The sequence below is a fragment of the Marmota monax genome, unplaced genomic scaffold, assembly GCF_021218885.2.
Source record: "Marmota monax isolate L192 unplaced genomic scaffold, Marmota_monax_Labrador192_F-V1.1 WCK01_AAM20220418_F8-fsc00001, whole genome shotgun sequence".
Classification (NCBI taxonomy): Eukaryota; Metazoa; Chordata; class Mammalia; order Rodentia; family Sciuridae; genus Marmota; species Marmota monax.
This window is the reverse complement of record NW_026693777.1, coordinates 34,790,911-34,804,046: the sequence shown is the minus strand read 5'-3', so window position 1 is coordinate 34,804,046 and position 13,136 is coordinate 34,790,911. Positions and strand designations below refer to the sequence as shown.

Here is a 13,136-nt window from a genome sequence, read left to right as displayed (position 1 = left end):
TTGAATTAATTAAAGCATGTCCTCATTCATGTGTTGAATCTATCATTTATTTTTCTCTGATACATAAAAACTTACAGATAGTACACATTAAGAACGTACCATGGGATGGTTTGATATGCGTAAAGGTTGTGTAATTTTTAACTCACAGTAAGGGTATATGTATATTTTTTTTAATATTTAATTGATTTTATTTTTTAAATACATGACAGCCGAATGCATTGCAATTCTTGTTACACATATACAGCACAATTTTTTTTATATCTCTGTGTATAAAGCATGTTCACACTAATTCATGTCTTCATACATAATGATGTCTATCACATTCCACCATCATTGCTAAACCCTTGTCCCCTCCCTTCCCCTTCCACCCCTATACCCTATCTAGAGTTCATCTATTCCTCCCATGCACTCCCTCCCTACCCCATTATGGTTCAGTCATCTTAAATCAGACAAAACATTTGGGATTTGTTTATTTATTCCTATATTCTTATTTGTCATTTCTTCATAGTAAAACTTTCAAAATAATTTCTTCCTGCTTTTGGAAATGTAGAGTACATTTTTGTTATCTAGAGTCATACTATGGTTCAATAGCACAACAGAACATTTTGCTTACTAAACGATCTGACAAGAATAATTGTAGAGGAGGAAAAGCTTATTTGGAGGGTTACAGTTTTAGAGGTCACAATCCATTGACAGCAGACTCCATTCCACAGGGCTCAAGGTGAGGTAGAACATCATGGCAGAAGAGTATGGAAGAAGGAAACAGCTCACTTCATGATCAGAAAGCAGAGAGACAGGTCTCTACTTACCAGATACAAATATATACTCCAAAGGCATGCCCCCAATTTCTACATCCTCCAGCCACATCCAACCACTTCAGTTACCAGTTAATCCCTATGGGGGGGTGGTTAATTCATTAATTGGGTTAAGAGTCTCACAACCCTACCATTTCTCCTCTGAACCTTCTTGCATTGTCTCATGTGTAAGCTTCTGGGTGATACCACACATCCAAACCTGAACAAAGGTTTTGTTTCAGTGTCACTTCCCTTTTCAAAATATAGTTAAGTTTTTTCTAGAACAATACATGAGGGACCAACTATCTTGCCTCCCAATGAGAACTGTAGAGACTACACCTCTCTGAATGCTGTTAATAAAAATCCTTTCTCTGGGATTTTTTTTTTTTGTAATTTATATGTATCATATTTTTTATTTTAGGAAAATGAACTATTTTAGTGTGTAATTTAAGAAACTATCTCCAATTTTGAGACAAAAATTATTTCCATTTTTATAAAAAGTATAACAATGTGTTTTGTGCACAATAGCTAACAAGACATAAATAAGTGGCATATAGACCCTAATATTTTAGATAAACCAGAGAGTTCTGTATTCTGCAAAACTATTTCTTTTATATCAGGACACAGTCTTTTTCCAGAGAATTTTCTCTAACTAAGGTTTATGAAGTATTGTGTGGCTAAATAAGTAAACCTTTAGGTATTCTAGGTCTTAGGGATGTGATATTATGGTAATAAGACATAAGGTAGAAAATAGGATCCATAATATTATTCACATGTATAATATCTATATCTATACTTCGTCCATTTTTTTTCCTATTTTCATTTCTTTTTAGGTAAATGTTTGATCATATGAAAAAAATCTATTGTTTTATCATTTCTAGGTAAAAAGAACTCTATTCAAGATCTAAGAATTATACTTAAAACCAGTCTTTAAATTTTTAAAATAAAAGTCACCCTAGTACTTGTTAGGTCCATAGGCCAAAGTAACTCTATTTTGATAATCAGCACCTGTCCACCCAGGGAGGACCATCATATTAGAGCCAACCTGAAAGAGTCCCTAACTACCAAAACCAGAGCCAAGAAATCAAGTAACAATCACAAAATCAAACAGGTTATTTTTTAACTACTCCATTGTACTGGAATACCTAGTTCAGCAGGCTGCTTCACATTGCAGAAGGGATCCTGGAAGATATTCTCAGTCAGTGAACGTTTGCATGAACTCAGAGATGTGACTCTGATGGATATTTGTGCCAGCTACCCTAACAGTACTGAAGAAGGAAGAAGATGATTGTAGGACAAAATTCAATCTAAAAGAAACAGTCATGTGTTTCCCCAGTCCACATTGGATCATAAGTGAAAACTATTCTTAGTGGAACATTAACATATCTTTAGATAAATTGAATCTCTGATCCATCTTCTGTTATTCATTCATTCATCTTTGTTCATTCACAAGGAAATTGTAGAATTCTACTTCCGTGAGCTGCTGAACACATCAACTTCTTTCTAGCAGGAAGACTATGGCTTAATCAAGTTACAGGATAGAACTTCTTCCTTTGATGACTCAGTTTCTTACTTTGGGAGAAAATTTAATATACATACACAGAAAAGTCATATGTTTTAAGATGTGGTTTAAATCATAATGAATGGTCATTTATTAAAACCTTAGTTCCATTAAAGAAAAAGTTTACAGAAAAAATAATTTATTGGTGTATTGAAATTTATTTTGTTGCAAAGAAATAGCAATTTAGAAAACACAATCCATTACAACACATTAGTTATTTAAATTTAATGCATAAGGCAAACTTACAGACCAATTACAAATTAAGGCAAAGAGGAGAATGAAAAAAATACAAATAAATAACAAGATGTCCCTAAAGCCCAGCAAACAATAATTTCTTTCCCCTTTACCTGCTTTGTCTTTGGGGAATGTAATTAGCCACTGGCTATCAGAATGCAGAGTTGGCTAGAAACTACCTAAGGGGAGATTTTAAAAAAGAGGTGTATGATAATGAAAAAAGATACTGCTTTTTAATAACTAATAGGATATCTACTATGTGCCAATTTTTGTTGTTGTTGTTGTTGCCCATATGTTGAAAAGATCTACCCTGAACACTATTTTCAACCAGTACATTCTTTTGGCTTTGCTATATTTTTTCTTACCAATTAACTTTTAATTCCTATTATATGAGAATTGATTTGCAGATACTAAAGTTCAAAATTTTAAATGATAAGATGGAAATTTTTTGCCTCATAAATGTACCTAAAATTATCACATTTATCAACTATCAAATATTTTTCTCAAAGTTAAAAGTTTCTTTATACACTTTGCAATCAGTATCACTAGACACAATAACTATTATTATATCTATGATCAAGTATTAGTTATTAAATAAAGATAAACAATTTAAAAGACATGGTCTGGGGCCAAATTGAAGTAGGGAACATAACGGGGTGAAAAGGGAATATATGTAAGCTTGATTTCCAGGTATAGGACATCACCTGGAAATGGTCTGTTAGATTTTTTTTTTTTTTGCATAACTGTAGATTTTTATTTACCTTTAAAAAGGCTTCATTGTACAGTTTCAATAAATTTACTATCATTTAACAGATCAGGATAAGAAGAAAAGCCAGCTCACTTACCTTTTTCAGTTATCCACTTAAGAAGACATAACTGTATTAAAATCAAAGGTTACTATTTCTAATCCCTCCCACTTAAATTCCTTTATTTATAATTTTTATTAAACAAGAGGATTTACTACTTACATATTCTGAAGTCTTCACCTGTATTCAATCTCAGTATTAAACTTGCCATCTTTAATTCATAAGACTTCTTCATAAAGGTCTATCTTCAGTAGACACAGTTCTTTTGACTCCACAATAGCTATATAGACTGAAACTTCTGTCTGAATATCTCTTCCTCTCTCTAATGTGCTGTTATGCAGTTTCCTTAATTCTTATATCCTTGGTTTAAACATCTCATTCTCACAGTGGTTTTCTGAGATCACAATGAGTAACATAGATCTCTCACCCCACTTCAACCTTGTAATCCTCTCTGGGACAGGAACTAGACATATATCACTAACAATGTTTTATATTGCTTGAAAAGGAGTCTGGTTCTTAGTAACTATAAAAAAGGTTGCTTTATAAACACTTGAATTAATATAAAGACACATTGAATAACGCTTATTATTTAGTATAAAAATATATTGACACAGAAAAAGTTTTAATTATTACTGCCATTGATTTTAAATTTTAGGAAACAAATTAAAAACACAAAAAAATGTTTGAAAATATTTTCCTAATTTTTTATACCATGAGTACACTGTTGAGGCCATAGAACTGAAGAAAGTTTTTACAAATTCTAATTTAATACCACTGAGAAACCTTCATAATATTGACATATAATGGAAGATATCTTTAAGAACATTAAGTTAAAGAACACAATTGTAGAAGTAAAAAAATTATCACCATCTTTGATATTCTTACTAAAAGTAAATAGTTCGCAATTTCATTCACCAAAATATTACAAAGATTTTATAAGGAAACACTGTGTTTACATATTTTTGATATCTTAAGACTCATGTTATAAAATAATGTTTGCTTTTCCAGAAATGTATCTCTGTTATGAAAATTTTAAATCAAAACATTTACAGTGCCTTAATATATAGAATATGGTAGGAATAAAACTGATATCATTTAGTATTTTTATTTCAGTCACTTAATTAAATACTTAAGACTCGATTCACTAAAATAGTAGAAGGCAGACAAATAAGCAAGAACACAAACAATATCTAAGAGAAAACACAGGAACCAATCTGTTGACTGCTCAGTCTCTTAATGGCTGCCTTCATCTCCTGATTCCTCAAAGTATAAATAATTGGATTAAGGAAGGGGGTGATTATAGAGTAAAACACAGACAGAAACTTATCTACAGAATAACTATTGAATGGAAAAGCATAGATGAAGATAGCGGGGCCAAAGAAGAGGATCACTACAGTGATGTGAGCAGAGAGTGTGGACACAGCCTTGGAGGAGGCCCTGGAGGAGTGCTGCCAGAGGGTGACGAACATGATGATGTAGGATATGATCAAGAGGATGAAGCAGACCAGGGACAGGAGCCCACTGTCCACAATCACCAGGAGCTCCAGGATATAGGTGTCAGTGCAGGCCAGCTTGATGACCAAAGATAGGTCACAGAAGATGCTGTCCACAACATTGGGACCACAGAAAGGTAAACCCACCAGGAAAACTATTTGGCTTGTGGTATGAATGAATCCAACCACCCATGACAGCACCAGAAACCCAATGAGCATCCTGCGGTTCATGATGGTCTGGTAGTGCAAGGGCTTGCATATGGCCACATACCTGTCGATGGCCATAGCTATCAAGAGAGACATCTCACCACCCCCAAAGAAGTGCATAAAGTACATCTGGACCATGCAGCCCCACAATGAGATGGTTTTGTGTTTTCTAAGGAAGTCTGCAATCACTTTGGGAGTTCCAACAGAGGAAAGACATAGGTCAAAAAATGATAGATTTGCCAGAAGGAAGTACATTGGTGAGTGAAGGTGTTTATCAAGTATCACAGAAATCACTATGAGAAGGTTCCCCACTACTGCAGCTACATAAACAAGAAAGAAGATAACAAAAAAGAATATTTGAATTTCATGGGAATGAGAAAGTCCAAGCAGGATAAACTCAGAAATACTTGTGTTTTTACTTAGGATATCCATATATCTACTTTTGTGAGTCTGTCAGAAGTTGCCTAAAAGAGAAGAAAACACAGAAAGTCACAGAGAATAATAAGACAGTGTTCCTATTCATTACTTCTGCATTTTACTTTATCATTTATCCAGAGCATCAACCCTTAATTCTGTCTTCATGTTTGGCTCCAGATCAGACCGTGGTTGAATTCTTAGTTTATTATGAACATAAAGAAGGACTTTGAAAATCAATAATGAAGTACATTTTTATATTTGAGCTTTGCAGAAGTTCATTGACTGAAACATTCATATCATATCCTTTCTTCAGTATGCACTATAAAGTTTCATCATTGTCACATTAAAAAGCAGTGTTCAAACAAAATGTGCATTGTATATTACTGAAAGTAATCATAATAGAGAATACTCATATCATTAATGTAATGTTTAATGTTAATACAGTTACATTGTTAATTGAAATTAAAGACAATATGTCAGGAAAGACAGAGGTTTTAGACTGGAATGATTCCTATTGCCTCTATAAACATTAATGTTATTCAGCTTATTTATCCAACAAAATAATTGCTTGCAAGTGTTTTACAAAACTGTATTCAAAAATCTGAATATGATATTTCTATTTAGTACATATGTCTTCATACATCAACCATACACAGAAATTTCAAAATCACCTCCTTAAGACTAGGATATACCAAGTTCACTATTATTATTGTGTTATCCAATTTTTATCAAAGAATTTGAGAAAAAATAAGAGAGATGAACCATTAATTTTGTTTATTAAAAGAAAAAGAAAAGACAATACCACAAAAAAATGTAGATGCACTGTACATACAGTATCATGAAAGTTATTGTCCCTTCTGGATCTTTGTTTCTTCTCAATTATTTTCACAAATGCTTATTTAAACTTAAGATTATTCAGGATGAATTAAATCAAAGACATTGTGCCAATGACTGAGGCGGACTCGGCTAAGTGAATTAAAAAAAAAGGGGGCTTACATTTAATGAGGTCAGAACTTGATCTACTTTAAGCCATAAAGTGCAGAGCCTTCCCTTTCCCTTGATTTAGGGCTGCAATACAATTCTTATTAGAGGTCTGTGAATTATTTCTAGAACTTTTCTTGTTTATCAGAATCTTATAACCAGACCAAATAATGATTATTAAAAAAGAAAATTAGATACGTGGGAATTTTTTTTTGTAAATTTTAACCTGTAAGTCACATGATTTAAATGTGAAAATACACTGTGTTTCTAGCTAACCACACAAATCATGCAATTACATACTCTTCCCTTGCATAGCTAGCATTAAGGCAAATATCTTATTAGAAGTGTCCCATATACCAACCATTATATTTCACTCCATCTTCCAGAGTTATGTAAAAATTAAATGAGCAGAATTTGAAAGTGGAAATGTCTAATTATTCTCACTGGCCACCAGGACTTGTTGATTGTGCTTGTACTCTTGCAGTAAGACTATCAGGTGCAGTTATTTCCTCTGGACAGTCTATATTTCTAGGAAGTATATAAATAGTATACTTGCAGGAGCACATGAACCTCCAAACTATTGATTATTTTCCAGTTGAATTAGTGTTTAAATATTTACCCATTTTTAGACTGTTTCTTAGAGATGTCAGATTTTATCTCATGTCATTCCTCTTAAATTCTAATGAATATAACAATGGTATCATGTGTGGTAATATGTTGTGACTATCTAAGCTATGGATCAAGCATTTTATGCTTGCAGTCTTGTTATATATCCACTATTAAAAATTATTGCATGCTTTAAAGAGTGTAGGTAAAGATTCTTATATCATGTGACAATATAAAACCATTCAATCTAATCAGTGTGGGCAAACAATTTAAACACAACATCTCTTTTCTAAACATGACTTATTCAGCTAGGAGTATTCAATTAATTTCTTAGCACCCATTATAAAATGTATTTTTAATATTTTTTCAATTTGAAACAAAGTCAAATTTATTTCCATTTAGTTAGCTCTTTTCAATCCCCTCATTCTTTTAGAAATTTGGCATTTGTATTTATTATTTAGATACACATTCCATTTGTAACTTCAAATAGTGTGGCATATGTAGTTTAAAGGTAGGGTAATGTGTAAGGGTCAGGAAACCTACCAGGTTGCACTTGGACTTTGGAAGTAACAACTTTATGAAATCCTGAAATGCTTAGTCTTCATCTCACAGTGAACTTGTCTGCTCTGGATTGAAAAGAGTACAGTATTTAAAAGTATCCATTGGTAAGGGACATATAGGAGAAAACAAATTTGATAGTTATTAGATCCCTCAGAGACTAGTGGTAAAAATACACTGGGGATTTTTAAAATATCCTTTTGCCATTTCAGAAAATGTGATTATTTTTATGGTGAGAACACTTAAAATACAGTCAGTAAGAAATTTTTAAGACGATAATATAAATTTTGAACTATGGTCTCCTGGGTGTATAATAAGCTTTTTAAATTTATTCCTCTTTCATTACAACATTTTGTGCTCTTTAATTAAACTATCTTCATCTCAGCCTCTGGTAACCACCTTTCTACTCTGTATTTCTATTTGGTTTACTTTTGGGTTTCGAATATAAGTAAGATCACATGATATTTGTCTTGCTGTGCCTGACTTACCACATTTAACATGATATCTTCCAGGTTCATCCATGTTGTAACAAATGACAAGATTTCACCTATTTAAATTCTAAATATTATTTCACTGTGCATATATACCACATTTCTTTATTCATTTGTTGATAGACACTTATGTTGATTTTGTATCTTGGCTATTGTGAATAGTGCTAAATAATCATGGGAGTGCAGAAAAATCTTCAGATATTTTTCTTTGGATACATAGTCAGTTTACAGGTAACTGGATTATACGCAGCTCTATTTTGAATTTTGAGAAAACCCCCATACTTTTTTCCCATTTAGGTTTACTAATTTACATGCCCTCAGTATTTTCCATTAATAGTGTATAAGAGTTCCCTTTTCTCCATGTTACTCTCATCTTTTTGATAGCAGCCTTTGTAACAGGTGTGAGGTGACATCTCATTTGAGTGAATCCTGATGATTAATGATAAAGGAGATTTTTCATATACATTGGCTATTATTTTTATCCTTCTTTTGAGAAATTTCTACTCAGACCTACTGCCAATTTTTAAATTATTTTTTCTTAACATTGAGTTGTTTGAGATTTTTATATATTTTATCAGATATGTATGTGTTGCCAATATTTTCTCACACTCTAGAATATTTTCTTACTTGAATTCTTTGCTTTGCAGAATCTTTTAATTTGGCTCAATCCTTTTTATTTCTGTTTTTTTCTGTTTGTTTTCCTGTGGTCATATTCAAAAAAATATTGGCCAGAGTGATATCACAGCATTTTCTTTATTTTTGTGTTCTAGAAGTTTGAAAGGTTCAGCTATTGCCTCTGGATTTTCTGTATCTCTGAAAAACATATTGTACAAAAAAGAATGTAGACTTACAGAAGCTCATGGGACTGAAAGACAGTGTCTCACTATTTAAATATTTCTAGATTAATAAGTGTTTAAGTAATTACCCATTTTTTTACTGTTTTCAGGAAGATTAAATTTTCTCATCTGTTGCTCCTCTGAAGTTCTAAGGATTGTAATGAGATCACCAATATTTTATAGTGGTAACATTCTGTGATTTTCTAAAGTATTTTATCCTTACAGTCTTATTATTTATCTAACTTTAAAAAAATGGCAGCCTAAAAGAAACTTTTATTTATATTATATAATATAACATTATAATTATTCATTAATGTTTATTAATAAATGACAATAATTTAGAGAATAATGCAACATATCTTTCTACAAATCTCTGGTCTCAACATTTTCATCAAACAATCAATACATTATTTTGTTTTATCTGTGCTTATTTTTTTAAAAGACTGCTGTTTTAAAATGACCTCACTGCCACCAGCATCACTCCTGCTTGAATGAAGCTTAACTAATACAAGCATTGGTCCCTGAGGCATATCACAGACTCCTTGTGTTTTGGAACATTCTTAGCACTCTGATGGGCGCTCTTTAAACAGCAGAAATCACCAACAATAACTGTAAATACATGGAAAACAGTGTTGTGAATAGACTGTGAAAAGGACACTTGTTACAGGAAAAGAGCTGAAAGAAAACTCAGTGTCATTTTGTGCCACCTTAGCTGGGAGTGCCCACACAGGGTGTTTCAAGTATTTTTGTTTTTGTTTCTGCTGTTCTCTGCATGTCCTCAAATCACTCCAAAAGCATAACAGATGTTGACTTGGGGTTTCAGATAAATTTCCTGAGTAGGCAAATAAACAAATATGGAACCCATGAACAACAAACAACAACTGTATTTATTTTATTTCAAACTTTCCTTTTATTTCAACTTTTTTCTACCTATTTATTAAGTATGTGAAAGCATTCATGCTTGAAGTTTAGCAATTCCAGAATTTAAATGAAGCTTTTAATGTTTATTTTTTGTAGTATATTTACTTTTCTATATGTTTTTTTTCTTATTTCAGACACTCTTTCTTTCTTCTGTTTAGCTGTTTTCAGGCAAAATAATCCTTTTCAAAACTTGTCCTGAATTTTACAGTTAGAAGACTTCCTATTAGTATTTTACAGGATTTCATAAAGATTAAACATATATCCAGAGATTCTACTCAAAGTATTAGTTTGACCAAATATTTTAATATATTAGAATCATAGAACACTTAAATTCCTTGTTTATTGTTTCTTTCATTGTTCATGACTCTTGTCATGTGCACATACAGACACACAATATGTATAATATGTATATATTACATACATGCTGTATTACTGTACATATGTACGATAAAACCTTTAAAATGCACTACTGTTTGTACTGTCAATAATCAGTCTATACTTATTTACATGTATCAACTTGACAATTAACGTATTCTTTCATTTAATTTATTGTTTCCTTTTAGGATTAGGGTCTCTTTACTGAAGAACTACTCCTAATACTGATTTAGTACAAATTCCCAGACAACAGATTTTCTGTCTAAAAAATGTCTTTCTCTTAACTTAAACGGTTTTCTTTATCTAATAACAATTATTTGACTTGTTTTGTCATCTTTCAGCAGTTTCAAGGTATCATTGTACTCTGATTTCCATGTTTGTTTTATGGGGAAAAGCTATCCTTATTGTTTATCCTTTCAAGTCAATATGTGCTTCTTTCTATCAGCGGCTTCTAAGAGTCTCTTTATCATTGACTTTTATCTGCTTTACATTCATGTGTTTGGGTCTTTTTTCTCAAAACTTTATTCTGCTTATGGACCAAAGACTTGTGGTCCATGGTCCATGTTGATTCCGTTTATCACTTTATGGAAGTTCTCTGCAAATATTGCATCTTTCCATTTTCTCTTTTTCCCACACTACTTGGATGTCAACTATATATAGGTAGGTCATTTCCATTGTATCTTACATATTTCTAATACCCTTTCCTTATTTTCCTTTTTATCCAATTTGCATTTCATTTGAAATTTTTTATTCACTTTATTTCTAGCTAACTTTTTTTGCAGTTTCCTGTGTTTAATCAATTTTAAAGTCGTGATGAATTCTTATGTTAACAATTTTTAATTAATAGAATTTTAGTTGATGATTTCTTGAATTATAATTTTCTGTTGAAATTATTTTATCCTTTTTTGGGGGGGACGGGGTTTGAACTCAGGGGCACCGAAAAATTATCCACACCCCAACCTTATTTTGTATTTTATTTAGACAGGGTCTCACTGAATTGCTTAGTGCCTTGCCTCTGCTAGGGCTGTCTTTGAACTCATGATCCTCCTGCCTCTGCCTCCTAAGCCATTGGGATTACAGGCATGTGCCATGTGTCTGACCTTTTATCTTTTTTATACATTATTTTCTGCTGTTTTGAATACAGTCATCATAGTTAGTTTAATATTATTTTCTTTCATACTCTGGATAGTATAGAAATACATACAAATGATTTTTTTATTATATTTAGATAGCATACTAATATTTTCCAGTGATTTTTTTATTATACCATGAATACAATTTTTAAAAAAATCATAAGTTGCATAGGTACTAGATCATGTACTAATTGCAAAATGAGGAAGCTAATCTTCTTAACTCAGAGAGTCTCAAGTGTGGGCAAACATTACCTCTAGTAGGTTGAGGTCAGAGATGCTACCCAGCAACCTACAATGCCGAGGGAAGCACCTCACAACAAACCATTAGAAAGCCCTTGTTCATCCAAAGAAGACTGTAGGTTGAAGCTGATTTCCAGTCTTCTTAAGACAGAATCCAACTTTGTCTTCTCCAAAGGCATCATGGATAAAGTCTTCTTATAACTTCTGATTGACTTAGTAAGTCTTAAATTCAGAAATCAGGGAATTGGCATAGGGACTACAGGATATAAGGTTTCCATTATATATGGAGATATCTACTATCGACTAGTGCTAGAAAAGCTCTGAGCAATTTTCCTGAGTATTACACACAGTTTCAGTTTTGTGACCTTATAGCCTGAAATGGAAAAATAATTGCTGTGTTCTGCATATTAATAATTGCTATGAGGACAGGATTTCTTCAATTGACCAGTTTGCTGTTCATATATATATATATATATATATTATATATGTAACTTGATTCCAAGTTCATAGGCTGCTTTTACAACCCATTCAACTATTTCAAATATAGGATACTTGGTATTACCCCTATCCAAGCAAACAAAGAAACAAAGAAAGAAATTGAAGTGGTTTAGTCATCTATAACTAAATAAAGATTAGCATACCAAATAGCCAACATAATTACATTCAGGATGAAATCATTTGAAGGGAACTCAAATTCCTCTCCAAGATTAACAACAACAGTGAGGAAAATCACAATACTTTTCAAATTTAGGAAAATTTTGAAACTAATTAAGGCACCATAAAAAAAACTTAACAGTGTGAATTTTTTCTACTTAATGAAATTTTATTTCCCATATTCCTCCAGAGTCTTGAGCCTTTTTCCTTATGACAAGTAGAAAACATTAATACTCTCCAGTTTAATGCCTTTTATGAACTCATTTGAGGTTTAAATGGTGAGAACTTCTTGGCTGAAAATCCTTCAGGAGAGTTTTACCTGCCAACCTCTCTTCTTTTCAATTCTTGCCACTTTCAAATGCTTCAACTCCACTAAGCTACATTGTTATTCTTGTGGTCTTCAAATGTACCAAACTTATAAAATTGTGGATCCTTGTATTAGTCATCCTTTCTTCCTATAATATCTCAGGTAATTGTATGGTTACTACTTTCAGATCATCTTGAATCAGCTGAATCCCAAGGATTCAGCTGGTTTTATTGACAATCAAAAGCAAGGTATTTAGCACCTCCCCAGTCAATCTAGAGTGTAGCACTGCTGTTGACATTTTTTCCTGATTTAATAGTTTTACCTATATTTATTCACTTGAATATAATCCTAGGACACCTGGATGTTGTTTATCTCCTTCATATGCCACACAGCCTGAAAATTGAAAGTGATTGGTAATAGTATATTTACTAAATGACTCATTTGTTCAGTGCATAAAGAAATAATTTATTTCATTTTTATTGGACTTAGTCTGCTGTTGATTTACTCATGTTTCTACTTCAT

The 13,136-nt window shown here is 32.1% G+C and overlaps 1 protein-coding gene across 1 annotated transcript; it reads right to left on the bottom strand.

The window, feature by feature from the left end:
- Positions 1-4,585: 4,585 nt before the first annotated feature.
- Positions 4,586-5,527, bottom strand: LOC124104039 (olfactory receptor 4K13-like). The gene has a single exon (XM_046460709.1). The coding sequence runs from the start codon at positions 5,525-5,527 to the stop codon at positions 4,586-4,588; it is 942 nt and encodes a 313-aa protein (XP_046316665.1).
- Between the last annotated feature and the right edge of the window lie 7,609 nt (positions 5,528-13,136).

What these genes read in the sequence shown, in the direction of transcription:
- LOC124104039 (XM_046460709.1), bottom strand. Translation starts at nt 5,527, where the DNA reads ATGGATATCCTAAGTAAAAACACAAGTATTTCTGAGTTTATCCTGCTT.